This window comes from Prinia subflava, chromosome 17 (assembly GCF_021018805.1).
Source record: "Prinia subflava isolate CZ2003 ecotype Zambia chromosome 17, Cam_Psub_1.2, whole genome shotgun sequence".
NCBI lineage: Eukaryota > Metazoa > Chordata > Aves > Passeriformes > Cisticolidae > Prinia > Prinia subflava.
The window spans coordinates 8,563,498-8,577,792 of NC_086263.1; the positions used below are offsets into that span (position 1 = coordinate 8,563,498).

The window sequence follows — 14,295 nt, forward strand, 5'->3', positions numbered from 1 at the left end:
ACAGGGACACACAGGGACACACAGGGACACACACAGGGACACACAGAGACACACACAGGGACACACAGGGACACACAGGGACACACAGGGACACACACAGGGACACAGGGACACACAGGGACACACAGGAACACACAGGGACACACACAGGGACACACAGGGATACACAGGGACACACACAGGGACACACACAGAGACACACACAGGGACACACAAGGACACTCAGGGACACACACAGGGACACACACAGGGACACACACAGGGACACACAAGGACACTCAGGGACACACACAGGGACACACACAGGGACACACACAGCACAGCTGCACTCCACCTGCAGTGCAGCCAACTCCACACCAGCTCACACCTTCAGCCTTGGGGGTAAAAAGCTGCTGCTCTTTCCTTCCAGCCAGTCCCACAAGTGAAGGTGGAAAAGCCCCACGGGCAGCAGTCGAGCCCTGTGCCACACGCTGAGTCCAGGTGAGTGTACCAGTGGACTGAGCTGTGTCCCCTGATGTCTGAGCATCCCCTGACAGAGTCTGAAAGGAGCTCACAGTAAATTTCAGATTCAATCTGCCCTTGGCCACAAAAACAGTGACACCATGGAGCTGCTCAATAGCAGAAAATTAAGTAATTAACATTTGGGATTTTCAGACTGACCCAGACTCTGGTTATGAACTGGTAGATGCTGCTTTTCATTTAAGAAGCATATTTTCCTGATAGAAACTCCACACCTGGTCTCATGAGCTCTTTTTCCACCGTCACAGTAATTTACACAATAGCAACATCCATTTCTAGGCCAACACAGAGCAAAAAGCAATTAAAAAAGCAGAGGTCAAACCAATTCCTTCTGCAGCTGCTCTTCAGAGGGACACATTTAGAAACAGAAAGGCTTCTTGAAAAGACTTTCTTTTTAATAGAAATGCTGAAATACAGAAGAAAATTGTGTTTACTTATGTCCATTAAAAGGGTTGAATTCTTGAGGACAAGGTACATGATGTAAATAAAACATTTTCATGTCATGTACTTATTGAAGCAGTGCTCCTACATGATCCATATCCAACTGATGGGGGCCTGGGTGCCACGGGAAGGGTTTGTCTGGGGTCAGGGCCTTGTGCCCCACAGGGATCCTGCCCAGGAGGGAAGGCTGAGCCCCAGCCTGGTCCCGGCTCCCTGCAGGGCTGAGGGCACAGCCGTGCCAGGCACTGCACACACAGAAGCTGCTGCCCAGCAGGGCAGTGACTGCCAGGGGATGCAATGGCAGCTCCAACAGCTGGTTCTGGGAACAGTTCCAGCCTGAGCTTTCCCTTGTCCCCTCCAGCCTGGGTCACATGGAATCACTTTTTGCCAGGCAGCTGCTTTCCATGTCACTGTGTAATGCAGCCATGAGGCTGCCTGGCTGGCATCAGCCCTGGCACCACATCAGCCAAAATGCCAAAATGCCTTTCACCTTTCCCTCTCCTTTGCCTCTACACTGACACGTGCAAACTGAGAACTCGTGCAGAGCACGACTGCAAATCACTGCCATCTATGAGTCATATGCAACAGTAAAATTGAGGCTGGCATTTCACAAACTAATTCATCCTTTGATTGAACATATTAGCATCCTTGGAATGACCAGGGAGTAGCACTAAGAAAATTTCCTTAAGCTAACTTCAGGGCTATCAGTATCATTTATGGGATGGGGACAAGCTTGAACCTTGCAGCTGGGGCCATGAAACGTCTGCATCTCCTGAAACCCTCTGCCAGGTGGGCTGAGCAGCTCCTCAACAGCTCCAGCTGTGCTGCACTGCCCAGTATGGCCACACAGCACCTCTGCTGCTGCCTCTCCAGGAGATACAGCAGGGGAATCTCAGCGAGCTGAGCAGAGAGCTCCAGCACCAACAATGAACTCTTCCTCACTCACCTACACCATCACCTGCCAGGCAATGCAAACCATGTAACTCAGAGAAAAGAAGCACTAGCAGAAACACGCCCAAGGCTGCACACAGGCACCTGGGGGGGCAGAGTGCCCCTGAGGACACAGATCTCATGGGACTGTGTGATCTCTCTGGCAGAACCACAGCCCTGCTGGCACTGAGCCATCAACACCTCCTGCACTTCCCGTTCAGCTTCAGCACTTGGTGAGGTCTCAGAAAGTGCCCCCTTCACACACTGCCCATTCAGGCAGGCAGTGCCTGGCCCCAGCCTTGGCAGGCAGCAGCCAGTGCCCAGCAGACAGTGCCCAGCACCCAGTGCCCAGCCCTGCCCGTGCCCAGCCCTGCCTGTGCCCAGCCCTGTCCGTGCCCAGCCCTGCCTGTGCCCAGCCCTGCCTGTGCCCAGCCCTGTCCGTGCCCAGCCCTGTCCGTGCCCAGCCCTGTCCATGCCCAGCCCTGTCCGTGCCCAGCCCTGTCTGTGCCCAGCCCTGCCTGTGCCCAGCCCTGTCCGTGCCCAGCCCTGTCCGTGCCCAGCCCTGCCCGTGCCCAGCCCTGTCCGTGCCCAGCCCTGTCCGTGCCCAGCCCTGTCCGTGCCCAGCCCTGCCTGTGCCCAGCCCTGCCTGTGCCCAGCCCTGTCCCTGCCCAGCCCTGCCTGTGCCAGTGGGGCTGAGCTGCAGGTTAAGCAGGACTGCAAACTGCTTCTGAACTGCTTGACATCAATATTCAAAGGCTGTTTAGCACAAAGAGGTGCTGTGAGGAGCAGCAGCAGCTGGGCTAATGATGCACACTGAGCAGGTCACAGGCACGGCCCCAGTCCTGCCCCTGCTCCTCGAGCATGGCCTGTCACATTTAGCAGAGAGGAGAGGAAAGCACGGGAGAAGATGCCGTGGTTTCCCATTTATCAATTTAATCTCCATCAGGGTCTGAGGGGCACATTAAACTCTTTCCAGCCTTCCTCAGTGAGGCTGCTCCCTGCAGGGGCTGCACCTGCCCAGCTCCAGAGGAACAGGAGCTGCTGGAGTCCCACAGACCCAGCTGCTGCCCCTCGGGGGGATGCCACACCAGGAGAGGCTTTGGAAGCCTGCCCCAGGAGCAGCCCCTGTGCTCTGGCTGGGGCTCCCTGCACCCCAAACCAGGCGTTCAGGCTGCTCTCAGACAGGCACAGGAGAGTCCTGAGGCAGACAGCAGCAACCCAGGGTGCAGGGAAAGTGCAAATGTGCAAATGTGTCTTGCAGAGATCTCAAGGGCATGCAGGGATGACACCTCTTGAAATTACCTCATCAGGAGAAACTGGAATAATGGGCTGGATGCATCTATTGCAAGATGCCCAGAGGATACTGAAAATGAGTATCTATGGCTGGCTTTTTCCACTTCCAACTCCCCTTTTTTAAAAAATTGCATATTAATTCTCTGCACTATGAACTCCAGATGCAAAAAAGCACACAGATAGATGACTTCATGCATATTTACACACCTCACAGGAAGAGGCACCAGTGCCACACAGCACCTGCAGATGCAGGCAGGGACAGCCATGCAGGAGAGGCAGCCTCTGCCTGCTCCATCATCCATCTCCTGTGACAGCCACAGGGCCAGGCACGGGCACCCCCCTCCAGACACTGCTCTGCTGCCCACAGCAGCTCCTGCCACCCAGACTGCTCTTCATTTGATGCACAGGCAGATTATGGCCCTGCAAGACGTTTGAACAATTCCCTTCACTGCAGTGTGAGCCAAACAAGATGAAGGGCTGAGGGCAGGAGAGCCATGACACTGCTTAAATTAAGGTGCTCGGAAAAGGAGCAAGAACCCATCAGCAGCCTGGAGAGAGGAGGGTTTGCTCCTTTCTTTAGCAGAAAAAGACTACCAAAAGATTGCAGAGAACTCCAGGACAGGCAGTTTCTGCCACATCAGGTGCAGTACATTTATTAACTAAGTCAGGCCACTTGATGAATCTAATTTTGCCTTCTAAGCAAGCAACAGATCGGATCAGGAAGCGTCAGCATCTTGTTGCTCTCACCCTGATTAATGGTGTTTCACTCCCTGCTAAAGCAGCCAGTCTGCTGCAAAAAGCCAAATCCAACCCACAGCATCTTCTCTGAGAGACCCCAAAACAGGACTGGGGCTGCAGGACCCCACTCAGCATCTCTGACCCTCCACTGTCACCTCCTCCAGGCTGCCCAACAGCACCGGCCATGGGGAGCAGCAAGGCACAGGGGCTGGGAACGGAGAGCAGGGGGCCCTTCCCCTCCCACAGGGGATCTGTACAGCTGGAAATGTGCACAGAGCCACTGGAACAGGCTCTGCCAGCCAGGCTGGGCTGCTGGGGTCTCCCCTGCCAGCACATCTCCCCCAGCCCCTCTCCAGTGTCCTCACAGGGCCTGGGGCCACCAGAGCTGGGGCAAGGCTGGGAGGGCAGGAGGCACCAGCCAGGAGCTCTCGGCTGTCCCCAGACCTGGGCAGGACCATATGGTGTCTGCTGCATACATGAATGAAGGGTTTTACAGCTCCAGACACACAGGCCAAACTCTGATCTAAATTAAACAGGTATAAAGCCCCAGAAAACACAGTGCTGACATCAGTGGGGTTTTTTTTCCATTTTTTCTCCTTTGGCTAAGATAGGATTACACAGGTTTAATCAGGGATTAGATTTTGCTTCTGAGCTCCAGATATGGGAAACATACAGGCAGTCCAGTACTTCCAAAAGACATGTCTAATAGATGACAAGAAACAATTTTCTAGCAGTGAGTTGCCTAATTATCCATCCATCTAAGAGATGCTATGGTGCTTAACATGATAGTATTTCAAAAGAGATATCACTTCCTCCTCCTGCATTCCAGCATGGGAAAAAAAAACAGTTTAAGTTGACTCATATATTAGAGAAGATTTCTTCCCAATATCTGTGTGCAAAAGACAAAGTGCCTAAATATTTGTGAGAAAGCAAAAGCAAGCGGAGAAAGGACAGATGAGCAAGTCAAAATGTAGATGTGTGATGATCCCAGACACATGGTGGTTTCCATCCCTGCAAACAACAGCTAGAGGTGATGCTGGTACCTCAAGGTCACACTTCCACATTTTGTCCTGAGGAGAAGCCTCAGGACAAAAACTGTATGGGCCTTCAAGCTGCCCAGCTAATTGGGACATTTGGAAATCGGTCTCTTAAATAAATAAATACCACTAAAAAGCCTTGCTGTCTCTGCATCCTGTTGAAACAAGGCAGCTTTACTTCAAAAAGAGAACATTCCAGTGAAAGCAACCCAATACCCAGAACTACGCCATTATCCATACACACCAACAATTACTTTTTTTCCCCTTTAAAAATACAAACTTCATTAAGTGGTCCCCATATTTTCCTAAAGGCCAAGGGAAAATGAGCCAACAGAGGAACCAGGTATCTTGCTATTGAACAGCAACCTGTTCTTTTAATCAAGCACTGCCTATTAACTGGAAGTTAATTAGAGCCCTGGAATGAAGCATTCTCCAGGGGTCTGGAGACACACGTTTTTACAGCACCTGGGGCACTGAGGTGGCTGATGGCACTGCCAGAGCCCCTCTGCTGCAGCCTGTGAAACCACAGGTACAGGTCTGCAATGTCTCAACACTGAAAAAAAAATACTCAAAAAAGAAATAAAATTGAAAACTTGGTTCTAAATCTTTACAGAAAACAGAGACCTTGCCCATTTTAAAAACATCTTGAAAAGTGAGGAGTATCACCACACCCTCCCAGAGGACAGAGTGCCCCTGGGCTGCCCCCTCAGCCAGGACTGACTGAAATCTCCCCAGTGCAGGTCACACACGTGTCCAGGTCCATCTCTGCACCAAGCAGCACCCCCTGGTCCAGCCTGCTCCCCCTCCAGGCAGAGCACCCTGCCCTGCTGGAGCCAGGGCCACCTTCCAGGGGATGGAGCAGGGGGTGAGCCCAGCACTGCCCTCCATCAGCCCCAGGGCTGCCCTGACACTTTCAGCCAGGTCAGAAGGCAAAGCAGATTTTAACTCTACAAATGCACAGTGAGCACCCAGAGCATGAAGATGATTTCTCCCTCCTTGGGGACCCTGCTTGTGTCACAAGCCCTAAAGATCCTGCCAAGCAAACATGTCCAGGAGCTGATTTAAATGGAGAAATACACAGTCACCACAAGGACCTCGGGGACACAAACATCCCCTGACTGTGAGTGCTAAAGGTTGTCTTTTTTACAGTATGTGATGAAAAGATGCTAAGGAGTCACTGAGACACAGCTTGCCTGGAGTGCTGGTGGTTTTTACTGGGCCATCTGGGCTTTACTGCAGTGCAAACAGCATCACTGACGATTGTTATTAACAACATCATAATCATTAACAAAACACTACAGTGCTCAGGTTTCAGGTGCTGTCTGCATTCCTGCTGCACAGCCCAAGCTTTCTGACAGGCTGGGACTTAGAGGACAGCCCAAAAGCCCTCAGTGGGGAGAGCACAGGGTCTCTGGGTGCCCATCATCCTGCCCCCCCAAGCACGGAGGCTGCACTTGCATCTCAAATACTCTTTTTTCTTCATGGAAATGACCTTGGGCAGAGGCTGCCAGCGCTGCTGCTGGGGCCAAACTCCACCTTGCCCTTATCAGACAGGGTAACCAACACCTTTGCTCACAGGTGTCCATGGCTGGGGGAACACCCTGCCTTTCAGAGCCTGCCCCACTTCTCTGCAGGAGGTGAGCCCCTCACTTGCTGCACTCAAGCAGAAGATGGCACATGGGGGATATGTGTCAGGCTGCCAAAAAACCCCAAAAGTGGAAAAAAGAATCACCCAGAAGAGTGCATTTCTGTTACAGTGTGTATATGGCTGCTCATTACCTAGACAACATGCTTGATGAAGTAAATGAAAATCAAACATCCTCTCCACCAGCTGTTGCCTCGCTCCTTTTTCTTTTGTCAGGACATTAAACCTGTTATGAGTATCAGTGGCTTTCCTGGTTTCAGCTCTTTTGGGAGAAGCTGTTAACAGACACTACTTGCAGCAGCAATCCTGACCCTGGATGCTTTTTCCTGGAGAGGACATTTCAACAGAGCTCATCCCACCTCATTTCAGGCACTGAACTGGGACATGTGAGCTAGTGACAGCTCCAGAAGCATCTGAGGAAGGAACAGAGGGAAGGCAGGAAGACAGCTGGTACAAGGTGGCCTGCACCAGTGTGGAAGGAGAAGCATTTTGGTCTGTAAATACCAATAATTTATAGTATTGACTCTTTGTGTGCCTAAGGAGGAGGGAAGATCAAAGCACCAGCCCAATCACCCCCTCCTCCAGCCCTGGCTAATGCAGAGTCCTCCTGTGCACATCATCTTGGAGGCACCAGAGCCCCTCTCCAAATCCAGCTGTGCTTCAGCCCTGAGTTTGGGCTGCAGTTCAGCTCTCTGGAGCACCACCAGGAAAGCAGGGATGCTGCTTTACAGTACCTCTTCAATGAGTGCACACACAGTCCTTGCTAAATCACAGCAAAACGGGGCAGAAATCCATGCTAGAGTGCACTGGACACAGCTTGATTCAAGATGCACAGGAGAAAAACATGCAGGAGGGAAAACAAAATTAATCTTACTTTGTCTGGACAGTGCCTTATTTTGCAGTGGTACCAGCCCCACTGGGAGCCAGGAGCCCCAGCTGATGGGAGCTGGCAGAATTCCAGGGCTTTCCAGTGAAGCCAAGCCAGTGTAAAGACAGCTGCAGACTGGGTCCAAAATACAAAGGCACAATAAAGATTCCTTTAAATTATTGAAGATATACTCACTTCTGGCTCCCATGACTGCTTTTACAGCTCTCTCTCTCTCCATTCAAAGCATCATCACCCACCCTTCAAGCAGGATTATTTTGCTTTAAAATTGGACTTTGACTCAACAGCAAATTAAATTAACTGACCTAATGGACTAGAGATGTGGATTAGAAGAGAAAAGAAATAAAAAACAATTCCAAACAAAACACACAGCACCACCGCAGCAAAAAAAAAAACCCAACCCAAAGCACCTAAGTTAAAAAAACAACAAAACTACCCCTGCTATGCAGAGATGCAAAATAGAGCTCCTCACATTGCAAGATACCCAAACTGCCAAACATTTGTTCTTGGTTATCTTTTAACAGAACATCCCAAGGCCCTTCACGAGTCCTTAAGCTGCATGACACTGTGAGGCGCCAAGAAGGACTCTGTGGGGAACACAACCCCCTCCCAGAACTTCAGAAACTCATTTCAGCAGAAATGCACACAGGAATGAGCTGGTGCTGCACTCCCTGCTGGGGACACACCTCCACCAGCATCAGGAGCTGATCTGTCACTTGGATGAACTGAACGTGGCTCAGCATCCTCCCCACCACCACGTCCCTGATCCGGGGTCCCTGTGACAGGCAGTGTCACTGACCCAGCAGAAGCTGCACACACAGTGACACAGTCAGCACCCCTGGGTGCAGCTCTCTGCTGGCTCCACCAACCCCTCAGCTCACACCAGAGTGTCCCAGGCACAGCCCAGGGAGCCCACACTGCACCTCACCCTGCCAGGGAATGGCCCCACTGCTCCCCCAAAGCTCTGCACGAGCCTTCCCAGCCCTGGAGCTGCTGGGGACATTTCTGGCCTGGGATTATTTATTGCAACATTCAGTGCAAGCAATATGTCACTTAGGAAATGAAGCCTCACTTACGAGGCTCAGTGCTGAAATCTGTGTGACATAGGGTGATGAATCAGCCAACTTCCCACTGGCTCATTTGGGAATACACCCCTTTGCACAGAAAAAAAGAAAAATACTCAGGGATCCACTCCTTAATCCTAACTTCCTTCCCTGTGGTGAGGAGCAGGGTGCTTCCCTCACCCTCCCAACTGCTGAGAGCTGCTGCTCTGTTTGCCTTTTCTGCTTCCAGCAGGAAAAGGGGAAAACAAGGAATCCAGTGATTCACACCTGTCACAAGATCTCCTGGTGGAAGCTTCCAAGAACAAATTCAGCACTGCACATGCAAAGTACAGCCAGGGTGACACGCATGCAAAGCAGTGATTAATTATAGGTGTTTTGCTGAGGAAATTTCTGAGCATGAAGGGCAAAATTTAAATTGCTAATCAGCATCACTTTTTGTTATAACATGTTTGAAAACAAACTAATGAGTGGGAATAAACCTCCTTGAACCAGCTTTGACACCTGTATCTTCCATGTAAAAGGTAAAATTAAAAAATACTTCGAAATAAATCCTTTCAGAAGCAGATTCTTTTCATAAGAAGAAATGGTGGGTAATGGGTGGAAAGTTGTCAAGAAAGGTGTTTGTGGAGCATGAGAGCCCAGTGTAGGAAAGAGTGTGGGCCCCACCACCCAGCCCCTCTGATCCTGAAGAGGACAAGGAGGTCTGACCCTGCTCCTGAGGGTGCCTGAGCTCCACAGGGTGGGTGAAGTCATGGCATGAGAGGGAACTCCACCCTTCCCAGGGGTCCCTGGAGCTCTGCTCAAGATTTTTATGGTGGGAAAAGGCAGAGGATGCCACCAGCCTCAGCAGGGCCCTGGGCTAGGACTGCAGCCCAGGCAGGGAGCATCCCTGTGCTCTGCCATCCTGCTCACAGCACCAAGGCTCTTCTGCCTGTTGTCATGCCTCAAGAATGAACACAGGAGATTCAGAAACTGTCAAAAATAAAATCTCCTATCCCAGCCAAGCATCTCCAGGGCTGACAAAGCTGTCAGGTGAGGTCAGCTCTGAGCCTGCTGGTGGCCCCCAAGCTCTGTGGTCTGTCTCTGGGTCCATCTCAGCTGTGCCACACAGGGCTTGGCACTGAGCCCCAGCCCTTTAGAACCAAAGGCATGAGCAAGCCCTGCCTGCAGAGCAGCTGAGGTCCATGTGGAATACCTTTAGGTGCATCCTCTCGCCAGCAAACCACGCCGAGTTCCACAAATTCCTTTGCCATTGCCTGGGCTCTGTGACTGCTCACTGCTGTCCCCTCATTCCTCTCAGGAGTGGCTTTATGCCAGGTTGGGTGCACTGAGAAGGGCAATCAGTGCTCCTCCTCCTCCTCCTCTGCACAGAAGCATTTCAAATGGGGCCAGCTAAGCACAGGATCAGCTCCCAGCCAGCTCCAGCTGTTGGGTGGCAGTGCTGGGGACAGCTTCTGCAGAGGACAGAGTGCTAATTAACCCCCCCAGGAGACCCCAGTGATGGGCAGCCCTTGCAGGGTGGGACAAGCAGTCTCCTGCACACCCACAGCTGCTGCTCTGCTCACCTCAGAGCCAACCACGACTGTGGGCTGACCAATCATTGATACCACCCCCACAATTACCTGTGAACACCAGGCTGGCATTCTCCAGCTCCTCCTGTGGAACCTTGAAGCTGAAGGACTCGTTGTAGAAGGGATCTATTGTGCCCCGCATGCAGGAGGTCTTCTTGGTTTTTGTCAGCTTTAATCCGTGAACAAGCTGAATTTTCACAAAGGGATCTGGCAAAAAGCACAAAGCACAGGCCCTGTGTTAGGGGGGTCATGAGTGAGCAGCCTGTTCATGAGGGCTGGGCCCCACAGGGATGGACTGTGCTGGGAATGGCCTTTGGAGATGCCTGGGACTTGTATCCCCACGCTGCTCCCAGGGATCTGCAGTGGGGACAAAAGTCAGGCAGGCAGATTAAAAACAGTCCCTGCCAAAACTACAGTTAATGTCAGCCGTGACAGAGACCAAGCAGACTGTTCTCTTTGGAAAATGCCAATATTCTGACAGCAGCAGAGGCTGGGGCAGGAACATGGGAAAACCACCTGAGGACAGAGGCACGGGGCAGTTCCCAGGCAGAGCCCCCAGAGCCAGCAGGGAGCAGTGCCCAGGGGCTGCCCCACAGAACACAGCACAGGGGGGTCACAGCTCCTGCTTCCTCACCTCAGCCTGGCTCACAGAGCTTGACTTTCAATTCAGCAAACCCTCCACTATCTCAGGGCAGGTGCTCCAAACAATTCCATTATTGTTGTCTATACATACAACACAAACATCCAGAGCCTTCTATTCCAGGAACTGAGCATCAAATCCCCCTGGCTCCCCCACAAATTGCAGCCTCACTGATCTGCCTTAAAGGCACATATAACCTGTGCATGAGTAATGTGAGGAATGCTCTGCCCTTTACCTGAGCCTTGGCTCATGTCTGTCTGGAGAAGCTGTTTTGCTCTAATGATGTCCACGTTCAGTCTTCCTGCACTTGGTAGGTAGTTCAGTGACAACAGCAGCTCTCCCAGCTCCACCTCATTCTGCAGGGAAAAGAGAATGTGGAGATTTAGAACAGAGCTCAGAGGGGAAGAGGAGGGAGAGAAATTAAATAAATCCCATTTGTCTGAGTGCCTGAAAAACGAATTTTAGTCACGCTCTGAACTGCAACCAAGAACCATCTGGTGGTACCTCGTGCTAAGCAGAAACAAGGAAGAGACTATCCCCAAATTAAGATCTTTCTCTAATCACCAGTCCTTCAGCAGCTTCCCAGCAGCCATGCACAGAGGACTTTAAGGAGGCAGGGGTACAAGAGGCCATTAGCTTGCTCCATTTTTAATGATTCCAGGTAGTTCTGGTGTTAGCAGTGTGCAGAACACAGACCCACTAGAGAAGACATTCTCTCTCCTCCCCAGCCACTTGGGAAGTTCAGTCAGGCACCCCTGGGTCACAGCAAGGCAGCTCAGAGGAGACATCCCCTGATCTACCAGAGCCCACGGCACAGCCAGGCTGTGCCCCTGTGTCCAGCCATCATTTCTTTTCCTTTTACCTAATGATGCTTAAAACCAGTAACTAAAGAGCTGGAGAGCTCACATCACTGCTCCTCAGACATGAGGGTTTAAAATAACCTCTCCTCCCTTGCCAGGACCTGGCTCTGAGAGGCTCTTGCTGTCAGATGCAAAATACACACACTGAAACAACTCTGGAGACTGGGAACACACCAGCCAGCCCAGGCAGGGAATTGATCCATCTGCCCAGTGTCAGGAGTGCAGAGCTAGAGCTTCATCCCAAACAGTCAAACAGTCCAAAACCAACCTAGATCGGGTGTCAGAGCCCATTTCCAAGAGGAAAAGGAGCTGCAGTGCTGTTGCAATCATAACAAAAGGCTCAAACATCTTTACTGATGCTCCAAAAATTCCCTTCCATCAACCTGGGCCAGCTCCCACACCACAGCGCTGTTCAACAGATGTTTGAAGTTCTTTCCATCAGAAAGGCACTCCCCAACACAAGCCTGACCCAATCTGCACACAATACTCACAGCTCTGGTGAGGCCAAGCCATACCTACAGACACCACAGTGCCCTGGGGTCACACAACATAAGGATTTAAGAGTCTCACACCCAAAGTGGTCTAAACACCATCTAATTCATTTAAACTATCATCTTTCTTTTGATTTTGCCCAAAAATGCTCCTCTCAGGTCTGTGGCTGGAACAGCCTGCAGACATCTTTATCATCAAGAACAGTCAGTGATTTTTAATCCTTATTGCCAGGACAGGATGGAAGCCTCACAGTGCCCACACCAGCACCCTCAACGAGGCAGCCCATCACCCTACTTTATTTTTTATAACATATAAACAGCATTTTTGACAGACCCAGTCCTACTTCCACTTGCCCTCACTGCTGGTCAGGTTCCATTCAGGCTTAAATTCCTGGAAATTCAGGCGCATTTGGACAGTGCAAATTAGGAAACTGATCACTGATTTTATTTCCTGCTGGGTAGACACAAACAGCTCCAGCTGTAAATACCAAGCTTCTGGCACAGCCAGGTGCAGGCTGGCATGGGGCAGTGATGTAGGACCTTTCCAGTCACCTCAGGCTTAGAGTGCTGAAAATCTGCATTAAGGTTTGGGATAATTACTCGTGGAGCTGTCCATTGGTGGAACCTGTTGACCTTATCCAGGAGCTGCAGGAAACAAGGCGCTTCCCTGGCCAGAGAGGAGCCATGGAGCTCAGCAAGGGAAGGCAGATCTCCACGCTTCCAGTTCATTTGCATTTATGATCCATTTACCAAAAAAAGAGCCTGATGCTGTACACTGCCAGTGTCAGGCTGGATCTGTAACACCCACCTGGGCACTGGCAGGAGAACCACATCCCATCACCCGTGCAGGGATTATGGAAGGAGCCACGACAGTGTAACCATCACACTGCTGCCCAGCCCACACAGCCTTCCACAGGTAAAGGCAGGACCTAATTTTCTGTAGGACCTAACCCAACAGGGATTTTGGCACCTCTAGAAAAATCTTTTTGGCTATCTAGGCTTAAATTTGAGGAAGGAGAGATATAAAATGCTATATTCTCTATGTGTGACCCACCAAAGACAGCAGGCAGACTATGAGTAGCTTTAATCAGTCTCAGATCAAGCCTGATCTCACAAAATCTCAACAGCACCTTCTGCCACTTCATACTTTTCAAGAGTGCCTACATTTGTGTTAATTATTTTGATGGAAGGAGCAGAGAGCCCCTTCCTCCAAGGCCACGGCAGGGTGGGTGTGCTTAGAGCCAGCAGGGCAGGTCTGCAGCAGCACCAGAAGGTGTTTCCAGAAGGAAGCCTGGATTCCCAGACAGCCTCACCTCCTGGACAAGTGACTCAGCCTTTCCAAGGCACTGAATGCCAGCAGGCAGCTGCCTCTGGTGTTATAAATGCATTACTTCTAGTTTAGCCACGAGGATCTGGGAAACGTGCCTCAAACGCTGCCCGGTGCCCTGGGGGCTGTGGAAAATGAATCAGTGCCTGAGCATCACCCCAGGCTGGCACTGCCCCACCGTGCCCAGCTCACCAGCCTCTCCTGTGCTCCAGCCACTGCCACGAGCAGCAAACAAGCAAAGACCTCACGGGCTGCAGGAAGAAGCAGCAGGTACAAGGCAGGAGGTTTTTGTTCCTGGTGCTTTTCCTGATAAGATCACGCTCCCTTTGCTGATGTGTGAGTCTTGCTCACCCACAGCTTGGAAACAGAATTCCCTGCCAGAAGCAGTCAGCCCTAGCCCAGCCCCATGCTCAGGGGCACAGAACATCCCCCTGGGTCTGTCTCACACTGGGGCATCCCCGGAGCTGACAGAGGAGATGTGAGTTCGTGCACAAGAGGTGGGCACACTGCTCACCACAGGGCAAGGAAGGGCCCGAATTCTGTAGGGCAAGGAAGTGCTCGGGTTTTAGGTTTCCTAGGTCTGTTCATCAGGAAACAACAGGGCTGTTGGTTTTGCCTCCGCTGTTTTGCTGGCAGCAGGCAGCATGCAGAGGTGCCGCCGTGCCAAGGCATCATTTCAGCTGCCATTATGATGCTGATTCGTGCCGAGATCCCAGATGACCCTGGAAAAGCAATTTCCTGTTTGATGAGATGCCGGAGTGACACCAAGTCTGGGATGTCTGAGACTCTCCTGAAGCTCTGATTAACATTTCACTCCTGGCTGTATTACACTGTCAGGCTGGGTTTGCAGCCT

At 51.4% G+C, this 14,295-nt stretch overlaps 1 protein-coding gene across 1 annotated transcript in view; it reads right to left on the minus strand.

The window, feature by feature from the left end:
- SYT17 (synaptotagmin 17) overlaps positions 1-14,295 on the minus strand; it is a 35,539-nt gene that overhangs the window by 4,878 nt on the left and 16,366 nt on the right. The window contains exons 6-7 of the mRNA XM_063414459.1: positions 11,000-11,120; positions 10,176-10,331 (exon numbers count right to left, since the gene is read on the minus strand). Of these exons, the coding sequence (XP_063270529.1) occupies positions 10,176-10,331; positions 11,000-11,120 (277 nt within the window). The remainder of the gene's footprint in view (positions 1-10,175; positions 10,332-10,999; positions 11,121-14,295) is intronic.